The 16,896-nt window shown below is 40.3% G+C and overlaps 1 protein-coding gene across 1 annotated transcript in view; it reads right to left on the bottom strand.

The window, feature by feature from the left end:
• The window catches only part of col14a1a (collagen, type XIV, alpha 1a), a 241,910-nt gene that overhangs the window by 78,138 nt on the left and 146,876 nt on the right, over positions 1 to 16,896 (bottom strand). The window contains exons 26-31 of the mRNA XM_056286930.1: positions 12,967 to 13,090; positions 6,906 to 7,049; positions 5,847 to 6,011; positions 5,570 to 5,608; positions 5,275 to 5,413; positions 143 to 285 (exon numbers count right to left, since the gene is read on the bottom strand). Coding sequence (XP_056142905.1) covers positions 143 to 285; positions 5,275 to 5,413; positions 5,570 to 5,608; positions 5,847 to 6,011; positions 6,906 to 7,049; positions 12,967 to 13,090 — 754 coding nt within the window. The remainder of the gene's footprint in view (positions 1 to 142; positions 286 to 5,274; positions 5,414 to 5,569; positions 5,609 to 5,846; positions 6,012 to 6,905; positions 7,050 to 12,966; positions 13,091 to 16,896) is intronic.

The raw sequence follows: 16,896 nt of genomic DNA, 5'->3' as shown, positions 1-16,896 counted from the left end.
CATTTTTGTACTTTTGAACATTCAAACCTCATATGTGAGAACTCAGGCGCAGGCCACCAAAATCTTAATTGTTAATGTACTGAGTGGTATAAGGCAATGAGAGGATTAGAAATAAAAAAAACGTGTGGTTTAAAGCACTCACTATCTAGGATGAGCCCAACCAATGGCTCGTTGTCTTTGTTGAGGATTTCCCACAAAGCAAATGGTTCTTGAGGTGTCTCGGGAAGCAGGCGAAGCATCATAGAGATGGTATAGTCAGAAGGAAGGCCTTCAGGGTGGAGGTACCTAACACACATGTGTACACACACATACGAGCAGACACACAGGCAAGAAAAGGGATATCCAGTTCAGCTGGGCCATAAATCCTTCAAAAACAAAATCAGCGAAAACTTGAAATGCTTGTAAAGACATGACCTTAGCACCAAACATCTTTGTTTATCCTTATTAAAAACCCCTTCCAACCAGGCATAACCAAAATATATGCCATATTAGCTTCTAAAAACACCCTCTGTTGCCATCTGAACTAAAAGATCCATATGATTTAAACAGATATATGATCAGTATAGGAACCATATGGAAAAACATGCAACGCATTGTGTGAGCTAGAACTTAAGTTGGTTTCTGCAGAGCTCAGGTTATTCAAGCCAAATGATAAAGACTGACAATCATCGAAGACCATATCAGAAGGACCCCAGACGATTTCAGTCAGCACATATCTCATAACAATGTTTTATAATATTTGACTATTTGATTCTGATCTGGGCACAGCAAAGAGGGAATATGAGAGAGAACTGGGGCCTCACCGACAAAAGGTAAGCATCTCTACACAGTGTCTATGTTTACTATATTGACATGGATTTCGATTGTGGTATCAGCTCAAGATGAGGTAAAAGGCGAAAAAATTGATTGTTATTTTCAAGTTTGGTTATATTACAGATTATTGTGGGTCAATCTGCAACATCTAATAGCAATCGGTTTTTTAATTTTGTCTTTAAATTCAGAAATGAAATCAACCAGCAGGTGACACAATTGAATAAGAAAATAACTTCTGTATGAAATACTGCATGCTGTATGGATTCATAGGTAGGACATGGCACTAAGACTATCAGTTAGAGATCCAAACTCCAAATGGGACACCCATTCTTAAAATGAAAGCACTCATGGTATGTAACATGACACTATAGATATAAGCATCAACCAAATAGCAATGTTGACAAAAATCAATGTTGACAATGATAATAGGAGTACTGTCATATGTTTAAAACATTTGGACTGAGGCAATGTAATACAATAGTTACTGGCCATTCCTTGAACAGCCTGTTGTATAATGTAAAGAATATCACATTTTATTAATGGGTTGTGTCCAGATGACCTGATTCAACTTTCTGTGATTTCCTTACCTGGATCCTTGAGCATGCATAAAGATGTTGTATTTTGTTGTTTTAAAAATTAAAATAGAATTTAATCTGTTACCAAAGTTAAATATCAAATAATCTAACGACTGGAGTCATGCTTATTATACATTACGTTACGTCCACACAATTTGTATATTCAATAACTTCTTTAGTACAATGAGTTTGGTTGTATTTATTTATTCATTTATCCATTCATTTAGTGTGAAATGGAGTGAAGTTACTTGAATACTTTCAACAACCACTTGTGCTTGATTATGGAAGCTGACAGGTAGCCAGTAGTATATAAAGTAAATCAACAACTGATTGTGACTAAAAGCAAGAAATAGGTACCGGTGGTACATGCAAAATTCAACCAATCTGAGCGCAATTCTGCATACGCACGTTTCTGCCTTTTTGTGTATAGAAGGACTTATTAGTGAATTAACACATGAAGCTTCAGTGGAAGAGGAGTGCTTTTGTGATTATTTTGACTGAATACATCTGAATTACCTGCAGGTTTTATTGCAAAAGGTCTGAAAAAGTCAATTTGTTCCACGTTGAATCCAACTAGTGCAGCGATTAATAAAAAACAAGTGCCTCAAATAATGACCACAATTTTCTCGCTAATACAGCCATTTATTTGTCACAGAAAACCTGTGGTGTTTTATGCAGTGGCCCTTTCATTTTTTAACCCTTGAACTGTCACTCATAGAAATACACTAGGATTTTTTTCCCCTTTAAAATCCTATTAAGACTAAGCAAAATAACAGATTATGATGCTTTTTGTAATTATGACCTTTACTTAAAAATTACAGATGTCAACCAGCCAGTTGAGTTGTCAATAAAAAGTAATTAAATCAAATCAAATCAATTTTATTTGTATAGCCCAATATCACAAATTATAAATTTGCCTCAGTGGGCTTAACAGCAACACAACTAGTGTTACAGAAAACCAATTTGAATAGAAGCAAGTGAAAAATTAAAAACATCATGAAGCCACTAAAACACATCTCCATATGAATCAGGGTCTTCTAGAACTCACTGTAATCATATTATAGGCTACCAGTAATGAGGAAGGCTTATATAATAAGATATACGTATGTGGCAAACCCATTAACGAGATTCAATTAAACAAATATCAAAATAGAGCCTTTGATTGGCTAAAAACAAACTAATTATTCATGCTCTTTTAAAACTCATCTTTTATTTCATTTCATTTGTTTCATCTTTTATTTCTTATTTCTTTCTACTGTCGATTATTTCCAGTCAACCACTACAGTGACATGTAATAAGACTCACAAAAACATTTAGAAACCATGCAAATCACTATCTTGCCCCAATGGAAATATCTTGTGAAATGTGGGTTGAAATTTCAGTTCCGTGCTGGCTTGATGCATCTCCTGCGCTGCTCTCATCAGGTTCATTAGTGTCCTGGGGTACCACCACCAGCCTGTTACCGCCTCTACTCCTCTGAAGGGTTGCATTATCTGTCTCAGTGCTGTCAGAATCATCTACCTCATTGGGAATGTAATTTGGATCATCCTCATCACTGAGACCATCATACTCTGAGTCGGCAGGGTTCTCTGGCACTGCAGCTAACCCCTCTTCTCCTCTACTCTTTCCTCTCTCGTAAAACATGCATGCGGGTGTCCATGGCTTCGAAAAGGGAAGCAGATATCCTGACTATGCTATCATTTCCCTAAATGATAATAATGATTGCAATTAAACAGGAGGTCATTGACCTGGCACATCACTTTTTTTTTTTTTTAATGGAACGTGCCCTATAGGATATAGTATGTTTTTTTTTTTAAATTCCACACTTACAGTTTTGGACATTTTTAAAATCTTTTGCCATTTTCATTCTCTTTAGGGTCTCTAAAAAGCAGAAACAGTGCCATTGATATCCCTTACCCACAAAGTTCCTGACATAAACACAGATATATTTAGGCTACCTTTTGGCTTCTGCTCTCCCCTCTGTGTGCTGACATTCAAATGACCCTGAAATCAAAATGGCCTCTTGTAACATGACACTGGAGGTGAGGCTTGATAGGGATTGATTACAAAATATACCAAGGTTCTGGATGGAATGCAGTCCTTTTGTGTGGGTGTGTGTGTGTGTGTGTGTGTGTGTTGAGAAAGTATGGTCTACCTCCTAGTTGAGAAAGGATCATTTAGAAAGGTAAAAGTTAAGCTAATAATAATAATGACAACTCATTGCAATATCTTGGAATGATATAATATACTTTACTAATTCCGTAATATCCTCTGTATTTAACCCATCCTAGTCATGTAGCTCGGTGCAGTAGGCAGCCGCAGTACAGCGCCCGGGGACCAACTCCAGTTCTTCCCATTGTGTTGGTCAGGGGCACAGACTGGAGTATTAACCCTAACATGCATGTATTTTGATGGTGGGAGGAAACTGGAGCATCCAGAGGAAACCCACGCAGACACAGGGAGAATAGGTAAACTCCACACAGAAAGGACCTAGGACAGCATGTGGTTCAAACCTAGGGCCTTCTTGGTTGGTAAGAGGCAACAGTGCTAACTACTGGGCCAGCAGTTTGTTGATTTTGCAAAATTTCTCAATTTTCCAAATTTCTAGTATTACAGTTTCCTGCTGGAGTTGAATTTGCACATAATTTAAAGTCCAGCTGAAACAGCATTTCTAGAATATCTGATTTCCGTATCATGACGTATTTCTGAGTGAAACAGGATAGAAAGGCGGGACATAAGGTTAGAAGAATTTTTGATTTGAACATTTAAAAGTGGGCATGTTGCTAGCTAGCTAACTAATGAATCTTACTCTATGCCACTAAAAGTTGAAGATAGGTTGATGTCATGATAGTACTGGCTGAAATTGGTTAGTTCAAGCCTACGTAAGCACGCATCACATTTTGTTTTAAAGGAAGAAACATGATTGGATTTTGATTTAAAATACAAAGAAATTTTTTTTAAAAATTCCTTTTGGCATATATTGTTAAATAGGTGCACAATATGACCACGTATGTGATATAAAAGGGTTAAATAGGCATTTTTTTCATATCATCTTGACTTTAAATCTGAGAGTGAAAACATGCTTTCAGCATATATAAGATGCTCTTAATACTACAATACTCACAGACCAGCTCTTTGCTATTGACATTGGCATAGGAGTAGTGTTTGTGGGACTTTGGGAAAAATCAAATACAGTAAAGACCAGGTGTTAAGGGTGGGAACAGAACCTTGATTTTTATACAAGACAACCCACGCAAATATTGTACAGAAGCAATCCGAAAAGAAATAATTTTTGATGTGGGGTTAAATGGTAGCTTTTATGTTTATGAGCGCTCCTGTAGTTCGCTATAGTGAGAAAGTGGAAGTCATTTTCATTGGCACTGATGTTTAATATTTCAAGGTCCCTGAGTTTACCTCTGGCTGGTGATTCAAAGTGTTCTGGTGTTTGTGTACTGCTGGCCACTAACTCCCCATTGGGAAGTCTCCGGTGCAGGAAGGGAGTGTTTCTTTGTAAGAAAACATAGATGGATAAACTTTGCACTGACTAAAAATAACTCTTTGCAACACTGACGCAAAGACACGGGGGGAAAGGATTGTCTGAAGGACTGGACTGTAAGCACTGAACTGTATTGAACTTATCCACCACTTACATCGCATGAGTCCTCTCAAATTCTAATGACAGGACTTAGAGATTTGACAAATTAACTACCAACCTAGTAACTGTATTGACTGCCTTTATATAATCATAGACTGAGGCACAATTGCAATCTCCATAGTCTCTGAGACCCCGAGTTGTTGAACAATCCTGCTAGGCATCAATTACAAACAAAACAAAATAAATTAACTAACCAACTAAAGTGACTGACTGACTGATTCATCAGCTTACTTGGTGGGTTGAGACACCAGAGCATCTCGGTGCAGCCTATAACAGGGGAAGCTGTTGAATGATCCAGGCTCCAGAGAAACTCCTGGTACAGTGCTGTATTCCTTCTCTACCAGGCCAAACTTCTCCATCATGCGGAAACCTGGAGGAAAAGGGAGGAAAATCTGCTATTATCATTCTCCTCTTCTGTCATTGTTATAATCATCATCATTATCACATCCACGATGTTCATCACCATTATGGTTGGTAGCATTATCTTTTTACATTTTTGACCATGCCAGTAACTCCCACGTCTTACCTGCCAATGTGTTGCCGCTCATAAGAACTGACGGACAAGCTGATAGACAAAAAAACATCTTATTAGTTTTCCCCTGTAATTTCATGTTGCCCGTTCTCAAATGTCAAATCTCAAATGCCACTCATTCACATCCTTCGTCATGCATTACCTCCCTCTACCTCGAACTTTGTTCAACACATAATTTCTCTTTCTGACCCTCTATAACTCCTTCCTGTCTTTCTCTCATTCGTTACTTATCGTTTTCTCTGTCTTTTACACATGTGGCTCTGTTACTTACTAGCAGTTGCAGCCTCACAGACAAAAGTAATCAGCTGTTCTTCTATTTTCTTCACAGCATCCAAATCATCAACAAAAAAGACATGTCTGTCGCTGGGCTTGCTGGCTATGTTCACCAACTCCCCGTAGTCCGCATCAGCAAAGCCAATGGCAAAGATAATATAGCCTAGGAATTAAGAAAGAAAGTATGATTCATCAGACGTTTAAGTGCAATAGAAAAAGATTATGTTTGAGTTGGCTGTACATTTCAAACTATCAGTAGTTGTCAGAAAGCCTACAACAGTGAAACATGATTCGAATAATAGGTCAAAGTTTTTGGATTGAAATGAGTGGTGTTATTTGACTGGAAGTCAAAACCATTTACTAATGGTTTAACTCAAAACCATTTACTACGGTTTTTTTTTTACCCCCCCCCCCTTTGTCTCCCCAGTTGTACCCGTCTAATCAACCCACTCTTCCGAGTTGTGCCGGGGTTGCTGCTCCACCCCCTCTGCTGATCCGGGGAGGGCTGCAGACTACCTACCTACCTCATGCCTCCTCCGATACATGTGGAGTCGCCAGCCGTTTCTTTTCACCTGACAGTGAGGAGTTTTGCCAGGGGGACATAGCGCGTGGGAGGATCACACTATTCCCCCCAGTTCTCCCCCCTCCCCCCCGAACAGACGCCCTGACTGACCAGAGGAGGCGCTAGTGCAGCAACCAGGACACATACCCACATCCAGCTTCCCACCCGCAGATACAGGCAATTGTGTCTGTATGGACGCCCGACCAAGTCGGAGGTAACACGGGGATTCAAACCGGGATCCCCGTGTTGGTTACTAAGGTAATATAATCTGATGGGATAATGGTTGTGAGCAAAGAATCTTGCTTTCTTGCATTTTTAACTACATCCTGTCAGTTAAAGAGTATGAGATATTATATAAAAAAAAAACAACAACAACAACACTATGACCTCCATTGTGTTTCCTGCCGACCCTTTTCACATCTAATGTCTACCGCTTTAACACATTATTGTTAACATACAACAAAGCATACATACAGCTGTCTTTTAACTACCCACCATCCATCTGCATCTCCTTGGAAATTTTGTTGACGTCATCTTGGGAACGACCATCAGTCAGGACAACCAAGACTTTGGGAATGCCTCTTCTGGCCCCTCCCTCCAGGGTGAAAATGGATTCCTTCACATGCTTAATTGCTCGACCTGATCGGAAGAGAAGATAATGTAATCATTCAGGTTCCTGTTTGAGTCATGTAGTACATACCACTCAAAGCAGTGACCTATGGTATGACGATCTTAAGGTGCACATTGTTGGTAATATCACTGGACAGAGAAATACATAACATCCATGTCTGATCGATTCCTGTGCCTAGCCCTTCTTGCTCCAACATTTGAGGATGGAGATACATATGGCCCCCCACATTTTCTCGATGGGTCAAACATCTCAGAAAAAGGAATGTCTATCAATCTAAAAATGTAGAGAACAGCCACATCTGGTCTCACCCTCAGGTGTGAGGAAACCTGTGACCATAATGTCAATAGCTATAAAATCTGCCTGGGACTGCCAGGTGCACAGTGTGACTGATGAGTGTCCTCCATTTTCTCAACAACCATAACCAAAGTTATCCAGCAAAGATTAAATCAGTACAAAAGCTTACATTAACACAGTAACCGAGGATATAAATCACTTACTTTCCATTGGTATAATTTCAAAGTACTGCTTTTCCCCTACTGTGAGAAACTTTTTGTGACAACATTATAACACGACACTGCCTGATTTACATGTAAATCATAGTGGTGCATGAAAATAAAAACAAACCTCTAACTTATTTCCAAGGTGAGACAAATTCCATGGCATCTTATTATGCTCAATTATAATTCAATTTTGCTATGAGCCTCCAGGCGCCGCTGTCCACTGCTGACAACTGCATTCAGCTGTACTGTAATTGAACCAATAAACTCGTGATGATTACTGTAATCATTACCATTAGACTGGGATAGTGGTGTGCAGAGCCATAGCACAGCCGCTCAAATGAAACAAATGGGACAGTCCAATTTGCATCCCAAATGCATCCGTCATAATTATGGTTTGTCCCTTGCAGCTATGGTATCTACTCACAAAAGGCTGATTCTCTCACACACACACACACACACACACACACACACACACACACACACACACACACACACACACACACCGACAGATACAAATGCACCTGGAAGTCTACATACAAACAGTCTGACCTTTTCATAATTGAATGGGCAATCAACACCATTAATCCTTAGCTCCATCTTTCGCTCGTTTTCATCACGCTTTCTCTCTTCGCTAACGCGAGTAAGCCATTTTCAACTGGGTCTGTGACGAACGGGGGTATTGGCTGGATATCATTGGGGCTAAACCAGATCAGAATGAATGCGGACCTCCAGTATAACAACTGCACGTGAGACAGAAAGCTGCAAGTGGGGAAAGTTTGTAGACCTGTGTGAGGTATGGGGGTCACATAACACATCTCTTTTCCAATTTTTTAAACATGACACACATACACCAGTGCACCCCAACTCGTCGCACTTGGCGACCCCACCAATCTCTAGGTTTATTTCAATGCTGAGCTGTCAGAAAAGACAAATGACAAAGTCCTGGCCAGTTAACTGCAGTGTTGTCCAATCCCTACCAGTAATACATATGTTTTATTCTGGCCTGGAACTGAAGCAGCTGGCCAGGCACAAAGACAGATACACAACAGAGCAGACGCCATAGGAGTGGTAGAGTAGGGGGTTGGAAGGGAGGGGGGAGCGGAGGAAAGTGAGGCAAAAGGGTGGAGGGAGGTACGGTTTGACGGACGTGGCGAGGTAGGGCAGGTGATAGGGTGGGGAGTGGGCTAAGAGGAAGAAGAGCAAGAGTGAGATTACAATGGAGGTATGAGGGGAGGAGAGGAGTGAGGTATGGTGTGAAGAGAAGGAAAGTAGAGCGAGTGCAAAGAAGCAATGAAGGATGACATGACAAGATGGAAAATACAGAATTAAAGACAAAATGAGGACAGTAAGAAAGAAAGAAAGAAAGAAATAGGAAGAATGAGAGAGAGACAGATCTCCACGGGTCTTGGGTTCAAATGCCTGTCATCAATCAACTGTCGCTCTGCGTATGTGTCTGTGCTGTATGTGTGAAATAATCAATGGCTCACATAGATTCCCAGCTTGGTTCATTCTCTTTGGATATAGCCTCCAGTCCAAGAGTAGTTTACTTGTCTGGGTAAAACTGTTCAAACTGTTCATCTGAGAAAAGTGCAAGCACTGTAGAGACCAAACAAGTGATATGAGAGAAAACCAAAATGCACTTCTCTGTTTTGCATCTGCAGCCATGTCACGACTCCCTTGTTTCAACCACGAATTGCTTTTTTTTTTGGTCCTGGAGACTGCAATGCATCTTTTATTTGGGTGAGATCATATTCTGATCTCTGCATTATTATGTCAGAGAGCCTCATAATCCCATGATCTACAAAAAGACAACTATTTAGGAATGTAGTAAATTGCTTTATTCTCAGATTCACTGAAATCACACAATAGATTTTGAAGGGGTTATTAGAATTACGATGTTTTAGGAGCAACTGGAATAAAAAAATGAAAAATGCAAAAATGTCGAGATTTTCTCTAAAAAGTAACGTCAGGGCTGCTAGATTTACTAAAAACAGGAGGGACTGGGACTGGCTCCGTAAATGATAGAACGAGGCCAATCATGTCTTTACTAATCTCTCTGTGTGAATATATTCCTGAACAGATGAAGATTAGCGCTAATACTTCTGTACATACTGGAAGCTGGTCACCGCAACACACACACACACACACACACACACACACACACACACACACACACACACACACACACACACACACAGAGGGATTAACAGTAATACGACTATAGTGAGTGGAAATCAATCACACTTATACATTTGTGCAAATGTTCACGTACACATGGACTAGCGCACAAACACACACACACACACACACACTTCCTCAACGTGAATATAGAGTGGAACAGAGTCAAGGATTAGCACAAATACTCTTGCAGATCATAGAAATCTAGCATCCCAACACACACACACACACACACACACACAGCGGGATAATGACTAATACTACAGCAGCTCCTTTAAATCAATCATTCCCACCAACCCAGGGAGTCAGCGAGGGGCTTACACCTTAATGAATAAATGCATAGTGAAAAGCTAAATCCCAACATCTCAGTCTCAGCACGCTGAATCCTCAACCCGCTCTTGTCCTCATACTTGTATAGGAGTGGGTGTAGGGAGTATAAACAGTATAGAAGGGATTCAAACAGAGAGGAAAAGGGACACGGGAGAGTCTAAGTGGGCTGAGTCATTTTACATAGCACACGGAGAAGTATGCTTACAACCAGCTGTAAAAACCGGGTTTGGTGAGGAAGAGGAATGCATAAAACTTCACCATCAAGCTGCCACTGTTTAAGACATTTACACACTTTCTCTCCAGAGGAGCTGCTCATTGCCAAACAGTGGCAGACGGTGGCGTAAAATTGAGTTTATACAGGTTGATTTTGAAGTACAGCAGAGTTTAGAAATACTGTAGCATGCATCCTCAGAAAATCTACCCTGGATGACTTCAAAATTAAATGGTATTCATTAAAAGTTAAGGAAAATGTATGAATGAACCGCTATAAAATCATTTTCCTGCAGATGACCATGCAAATTTGCTTGTCACTTGAGAAAAAAGCACCAATGTTAAAGATGTGATGCTCCTGCAGGGTACCAACAATTTCCAGTTCTTCCCCATATCCAAAGATGGTAAAAGCTAAGGGTAGAGAGCAGAGATGGTCTTTGATCTGAGGTATTTTCAGTGAAAAAAAACACAGTGCATATAATACAGATTTTAACTAACTAGGCTCTCCGTGCTCCATCCCAGTAAGATTTTACAATGCAGGATTAAGAAAATTCAGAACAAGGCAATTTCCTTCAGATCTCCTGAAGCTAGATGAGACGACTTGGTTGAGAATAAACGCTGCTATGTATTTCTCCGTTTTATTCTCTTCTCTTGTTAAGCTCTGCTTTACACTGCAGAAATGTTCCCAATATTTATAAATCTGGTAGCATTCGTTTACCAAACCCCAGATTTTAAGGCTCGGAGCTTCTAGGGAACAGACTGAGGAGTTGTGAAAAAATGAGTGAGGGGCCTTTGGATGGTCTCAGCATAGAGTTTGGGTTTAAAGAATAGAAGAAGGGAATGGTTTGGGTTTATGAAGAGAAAAAAAAAAGGCTGAGACTTCCCATGGTAAGCCCTAACCCCGATTGCCAGAGAAAACACTGTGGGTAGTCCACAAGCATGGGATGGTGGGAGTGAGATGTCTGTAGGGAGGTTCAGGCACAACAATCCCCATTGCATATTGTATTAAGACATGTCAGTATATATTCATGACTCTTATATGATATAGATGTGTTGAAAAATATCTTCAAACCATACTCGCATGCAACCTACAAGATTCTTTACCTACAAAGGTAAAGAAACGCTACAGGACAAATTAGCAAAACTAGCAAACTTACGAGAAAAGCCAAGATTAATATTAAAAGACACACGGTTTGAAATATCAGTACGAGAGGCACAGAAAATTGCTATAAAATGTAATATATATTGCAAGACTAAGTATACAGCAGACTCTGGATTCTACAGTTAGGCTTTAATATACTTTCAGGCCACATCAATTCTATGGAGAAATATATTCACAGCATAGAATCTACAACTTTGGACAAGCAATTTATTGTGAGTGAAAGAGATGAAATTTTAAATAATAATAATAAAAAAAGATATTTTAACTATGAAATGAGCTGTTTGGGCTTCTCCAGTTGAAATAAGGACATTGTTAAGAGCAGAGAGTTTTTCAACTTGTGAGAAAGATGGATTGACTCTAAGGCACCAAGGACAATATATGTGTGGGTACAGTGTGTGTGTGTGTGTGTGTGTGTGTGTGTGTGTTTGAATTTGTGCATTGTGTGTGCGAACTCATCCTCATTGGAGCAGACTGCCTCGCCCTTCCTTTTATGTAGGGGAGACGGAATTTAATGCTTTATTCTCTGTTCTACCACAGATTTTTTTCTCTCTCTCCCTCTCTCTCTCTCTCTCTCTCTCACACACACACACACACACACACATATACAAACATACTTTCCTGTCTGCTCAAAAACACCACCTGTTTCCATGTGGTAAGTCAGAGGGGAAATAGCAGTAAGAGAGAGAGAGAGAGAGACAGAGACAGAGTGCAGAAAGGGGGAATATGAGATATGGAGGATTGGGGGAGCAGGACTAAGGAGAGAGCAAAAGGAAAAATGAAGAGGAGTAGCTGGGATAATGGAGGGGGCAGCTCAGGACCAGGCCAGAGGGAGAGGAGAGGCAGCAAGGGAGATGGAAGGATGACAAGGAGGGAACTTAGGATAAAAAAAACAAAACAAAACAAAACAAAGGGAAGATGGGAAAACATATGAGTGAGAAGACGAGAGAGGAGACAGCAGTCTGTCTAGCCACTAGAACATAGTGCCATCCTTCCATGATCTGAACATCGAGATCAACCAGAGATTTAAGAAAAAGAGCTCCAAACAGCTAGCGTTAGCCCTCAAGCCACTGGAATTCATTGCAATAAACTCCATCAATTGACAACATACTGCTACAACTGCCCAGCTCCTTGCTTATACCCTGAATACAGAAATTTGCAACCGATACAGCTTGTCTCTAGCAATGAACATCATTTCATCATCTCCATTGTGTGATGTGAGTTTCCCCAGGTGGCATGCTACAGGTTCAGAAAAACACTGACACTTTTATTGTGATATCCCAGATTGCACACAAGGTGCATTGTGCCTTCACAGAACTCCGACTATTTGTTGTTAAGAACATAACACAGATGCCAGCACTACTGTGGCACTACACTACGGTAGTATGCCAATATCTGTGAACTACCGCATGAACCTGGCACTTAAGTCCGAAGGTTTTCCAATAAATCACTAATAATGCAAATGATACTATTATTACAACTACAGCTAACACTGCTGAAATTACTAATACTGCAGCGGTTAATATTGACTGGTTTTGTTGTCCTGACCTGTCTTAGTATTTCCTCCCTTGTATCTGATTCTCTGGATGGCTTCCAGCAGCGCCTCCTTGTTACCATGGGAACTCAGCTGGAACTCCGTCCGTGCATCATCACTGAACTGGGCTATGGCCACCTGAGGAGGAAGGGGAACAGAAAGCGAGGGGGGGAAAGAGAGCGGGACAGAGAGAGAAAGGTACAGATCCAGATACAGACATGTAGAGAAAGTTAAAGTTCAAGTCAAGTCACAAAATTACAGCATTCAAAGGTTAATTCTCATCCTTTGGACCTCTAGTCTAGATTCCCAATCCTCTGGACCTCTAGTCTAGGGTCACAAATTAACCTTCTGCTATCCAGGGAGAGCTGCCTGAGGATCCTCTCTGCATTTTCAACACCGACCTGCTTCAGTCACACCAGTCAGATGCAGGGCCTTCTTTGGCTGACCTCTGAGAAGCTTAAAGCTGAAATCCATTTTTTCACCATTAACAGTTTATGCTGTTTTTATTTCATTTATTTCTATTCCATCTGGACCATGGAATCAGCTTTAATATCTCTAACTAGCATCTTTACCATGGCTGGAGATAGGGTTGGGTGACATTAAAAAATTCGAATCTTACAATGACAGAATGCCTCATTATAGATTTAACAAAACTTTGGGGATGACTACTTGTGCTTTCATAAGATATTTACACACAAGAAAACTTTGAGAAATGATCATTAGTAATGTGGATATGATGACAAAGCAAGCTGAGGCATTTATTGATCATTTACCTCAGCTAGTGAAAGTCGGCTGAAGTTCAGAAAATTGTATCACTTTACTGTAATGCAGCCTTAAAGACCGGGGAATGACAACATTCAAGTTATGTCTTGATATTATATAACCAAAATCCAAGATAATATCTAGTCTCATGCCACTCTATCGATATATCGATGCATCACTTCAGCTGGAGACACTCTCCATATACTGCTGTTGACTCAAGCAGGATAATCGGTTGAAATGTGATGACGATGTGCTGATGCTTCTGTTGGACTTGTAAGCTATCAATTCTACAGTCAATATCACAGTAAAACCGCGTTCCCATATAGTTCGATGTAGTTTGTAATACATTAGATTGCCTGTGGTAGCTTTAGTCTGAGGATGGCATTTTCACAAGAGTGGGAAGTGTTTACTGCTGAGTTGACAGCACACACCCAACAACGGCTGTTCCACCTTGTTTGCAGTTCTCACTACCAGGGGCAGGGACAGATAAGGGAACTCACAGATTTCAGTTTTAAGCAAACATTTGCAGTGTCAGTTTGGAGGAGACAAAAAGGCTGACAATTCTTAAAAAAGGACACGGTATCCTGTCATACCTATTTCATAAGTATTTCAACTAGCAACCATTTCAAATTAAACTCACTTCTGTGCCTCTGAGTACCCCTTTCAAACAGTTCATGCATTTTGCATGAATGAACAAAAATCAAATCCCTGCACAAGAAGTTAGGAATACATTCTAAATACAGAGCACCCCATTTTACAAAACACATGTCTGTAATGTTTCAGTGGCTTTAGTCAAGTTCATAAAACGGAGGCTGAAACCAACCGAGGCTGTTGTTATCAAATGGGGGTATCATATTAGACCCCAATTTTATGAAAAGCTCTTTAAGTACTTATAGTATGTATCCTGACGCCCCAAATCAGAGCCACGATCGTTCTAATTGCTGCACTCTCAGAAGGCAGGCAACTACTGTATTACCTCCAGACTGCTAATGGTGCTGTTGTTGGCTCAGGATAGTCTACAATCATCAGGCAACTCAGTTCTCTACTGCACAGCTGACTCCTCAACTCTCTCACATTGCCCCCAGTGTTTTGCCAAGGGCAGCCCACTTCCAGTCACTCTCAATGCGGTGCGTGGGTAGCACAAAAAAAAAAAAGTGTGTCGACATTATGCAAATCAAATATTGGTGTTTAGCGAACAATGCTACAGTGACGTGCGTATCAACAGCTCTGCTAATATGGTGTGGGGCTGTGTATACGGGTCAACTGAGGACCACTGGGGAACTTACATAACGGTTAGCAAGGCAGCAGGGACACGTTTCCCTGATCTAATTTTGACTGAGTTCGAGTTACATCCTCCTTTTTTTTTTGTTAGACCCACTTGATACAAGGATAACATTTTGAGGCAATGGATATTGGCAAGAATAGAAACTGGCAACTGGAGAGAAAAAAATGTGGAAAAAAAAGTGGGCTTAAAGGAACAAAAACAAAATAACAAAACACTGTTGGACATAATGCATAATTCAACTTTAAACTGCCTCAAAATATCACTCATTTATGGTGGATTTTACAGCTCACAATGAAGTAAAAGTCCTATTTGGTGGAAGTCAGGGGAGCAATCAGTTTTAATTCGAAGAACTGAAACATAAACTCCAAGCCAACCATCTGGCTTAACCCAGAAACATCTATCCAGTAATAGCTCCCCTATGAACCACAACAATACCCACTGACAGACTGTTTAGTCAGCTAAATTCTAGTAACCACAACATACCAGCCAGTAAAGCAGATTTCAACTAATATTGCTCAGCCATAGAAATGTGTTCAAAATTTAAAATGTGAATATCTGGAGATGCACAATTTGAAGTTTAAGACTGTGCTGACATTTACGAGGGTAGCTAACAAGGGTTATGTGAAATTCTACTCAGAAGGACGATGAACAGCATCAATCCGGTGGCAAGAAGAGACAAAGCCACAAACAAGATACAAACGCTGACTGCTTATGATTGTGATTGGAGCAGATGAATTCAATGTTGACCATCAGTTTGAGAAACACACTGTTATTTAGCCTATGCGAGAACAACTCCAAAGACGGCCCTTTCAAACTGAAAAATAAAGTGAAGACAGAAGAAATGTAAATTGAGGATGAGTGTTAGGTTACAGAATGCAGGGCCTGTGAAACAAGCTCATAGTTAAGTAACTATCAGCTTGTTTCACAGGCCCTGCATTATATGGAACTACTCCTCATTTCTGGCTGCCCAGTCCACTTTTATGCTAGCTCTTCAACTTGAACCCCTTCCCAGGAACTCATACAAAGCCTGTCAAAGCTGTAGGCCCACCTTCATTCCACAAGTATTGCTGGGAATTTCTGCAAAACAAGTAGACTTGAATGTTACCATCAGCCAGAATCTGACTAAGGTACTGGCATATATCAAATTAAATGTGACAAATTAAATAATGAAATATGGTTTTTAGAAAGTAAGCATGCTGTTTTTGTTAGAGCCTAACTGGCTGGACATTTGGAGGCTATGGAGGGCAGTAATTACAGAAAAAAACAGAAGACTAAGCTTGAACCTACTGTAGCATCATCAAGTCATAAATCTTGCCCTCGAGCCCTCATGCAATAATACATTCAGGAAAGAAAAGAAAAAGTGAGGAGGCACGAATAAAAGCCAAGAAAAAAAAAATCAATCATCTACATTTCATTTCACTTCTTCATTCTTTCTTCTGGTCAAATCGTTAGACTACCTGGTCTAGATTCAAAATGCCACAGTGATAGGAGATATAGTTTTTTCAATGGAGCTGGTGTTACTGACAACTCGAAGAGGCTGAGCCAGATTCCTGACAGATTCTAAATGTGTTTTATAACTTAGCAAAATTATGTTTTGGTACTAAATCATTTCGGGGGGGGGGGGGGGGGTACAAAAACATCAGTGCGCTCTGCTAACCTTCGTTGGTGGGCGTCAGGCTTGCCCACCTTGATTCTAGTGCTGATCAATCGACTAGTATAGGTGTACAGCAACCGCTGTTTATTTGCACAGGACTAGAGCTTGATATGATATACAGGAAAGCTACAGAAGTAAAACATAGCTGAGCCTCAGGAGATTGACTAGTATTTTTTTTCTTTTCAGTCCAGCATCATTGACTATATTTACACACCGCCAATAACCTGAATCGAATTAAGGTGA

This window comes from Lampris incognitus, chromosome 9 (assembly GCF_029633865.1).
Source record: "Lampris incognitus isolate fLamInc1 chromosome 9, fLamInc1.hap2, whole genome shotgun sequence".
In the NCBI taxonomy this organism is placed as follows: domain Eukaryota; kingdom Metazoa; phylum Chordata; class Actinopteri; order Lampriformes; family Lampridae; genus Lampris; species Lampris incognitus.
Note: the sequence above shows the minus strand (reverse complement) of the source record. Positions and strands in the feature narration are given on the sequence as shown.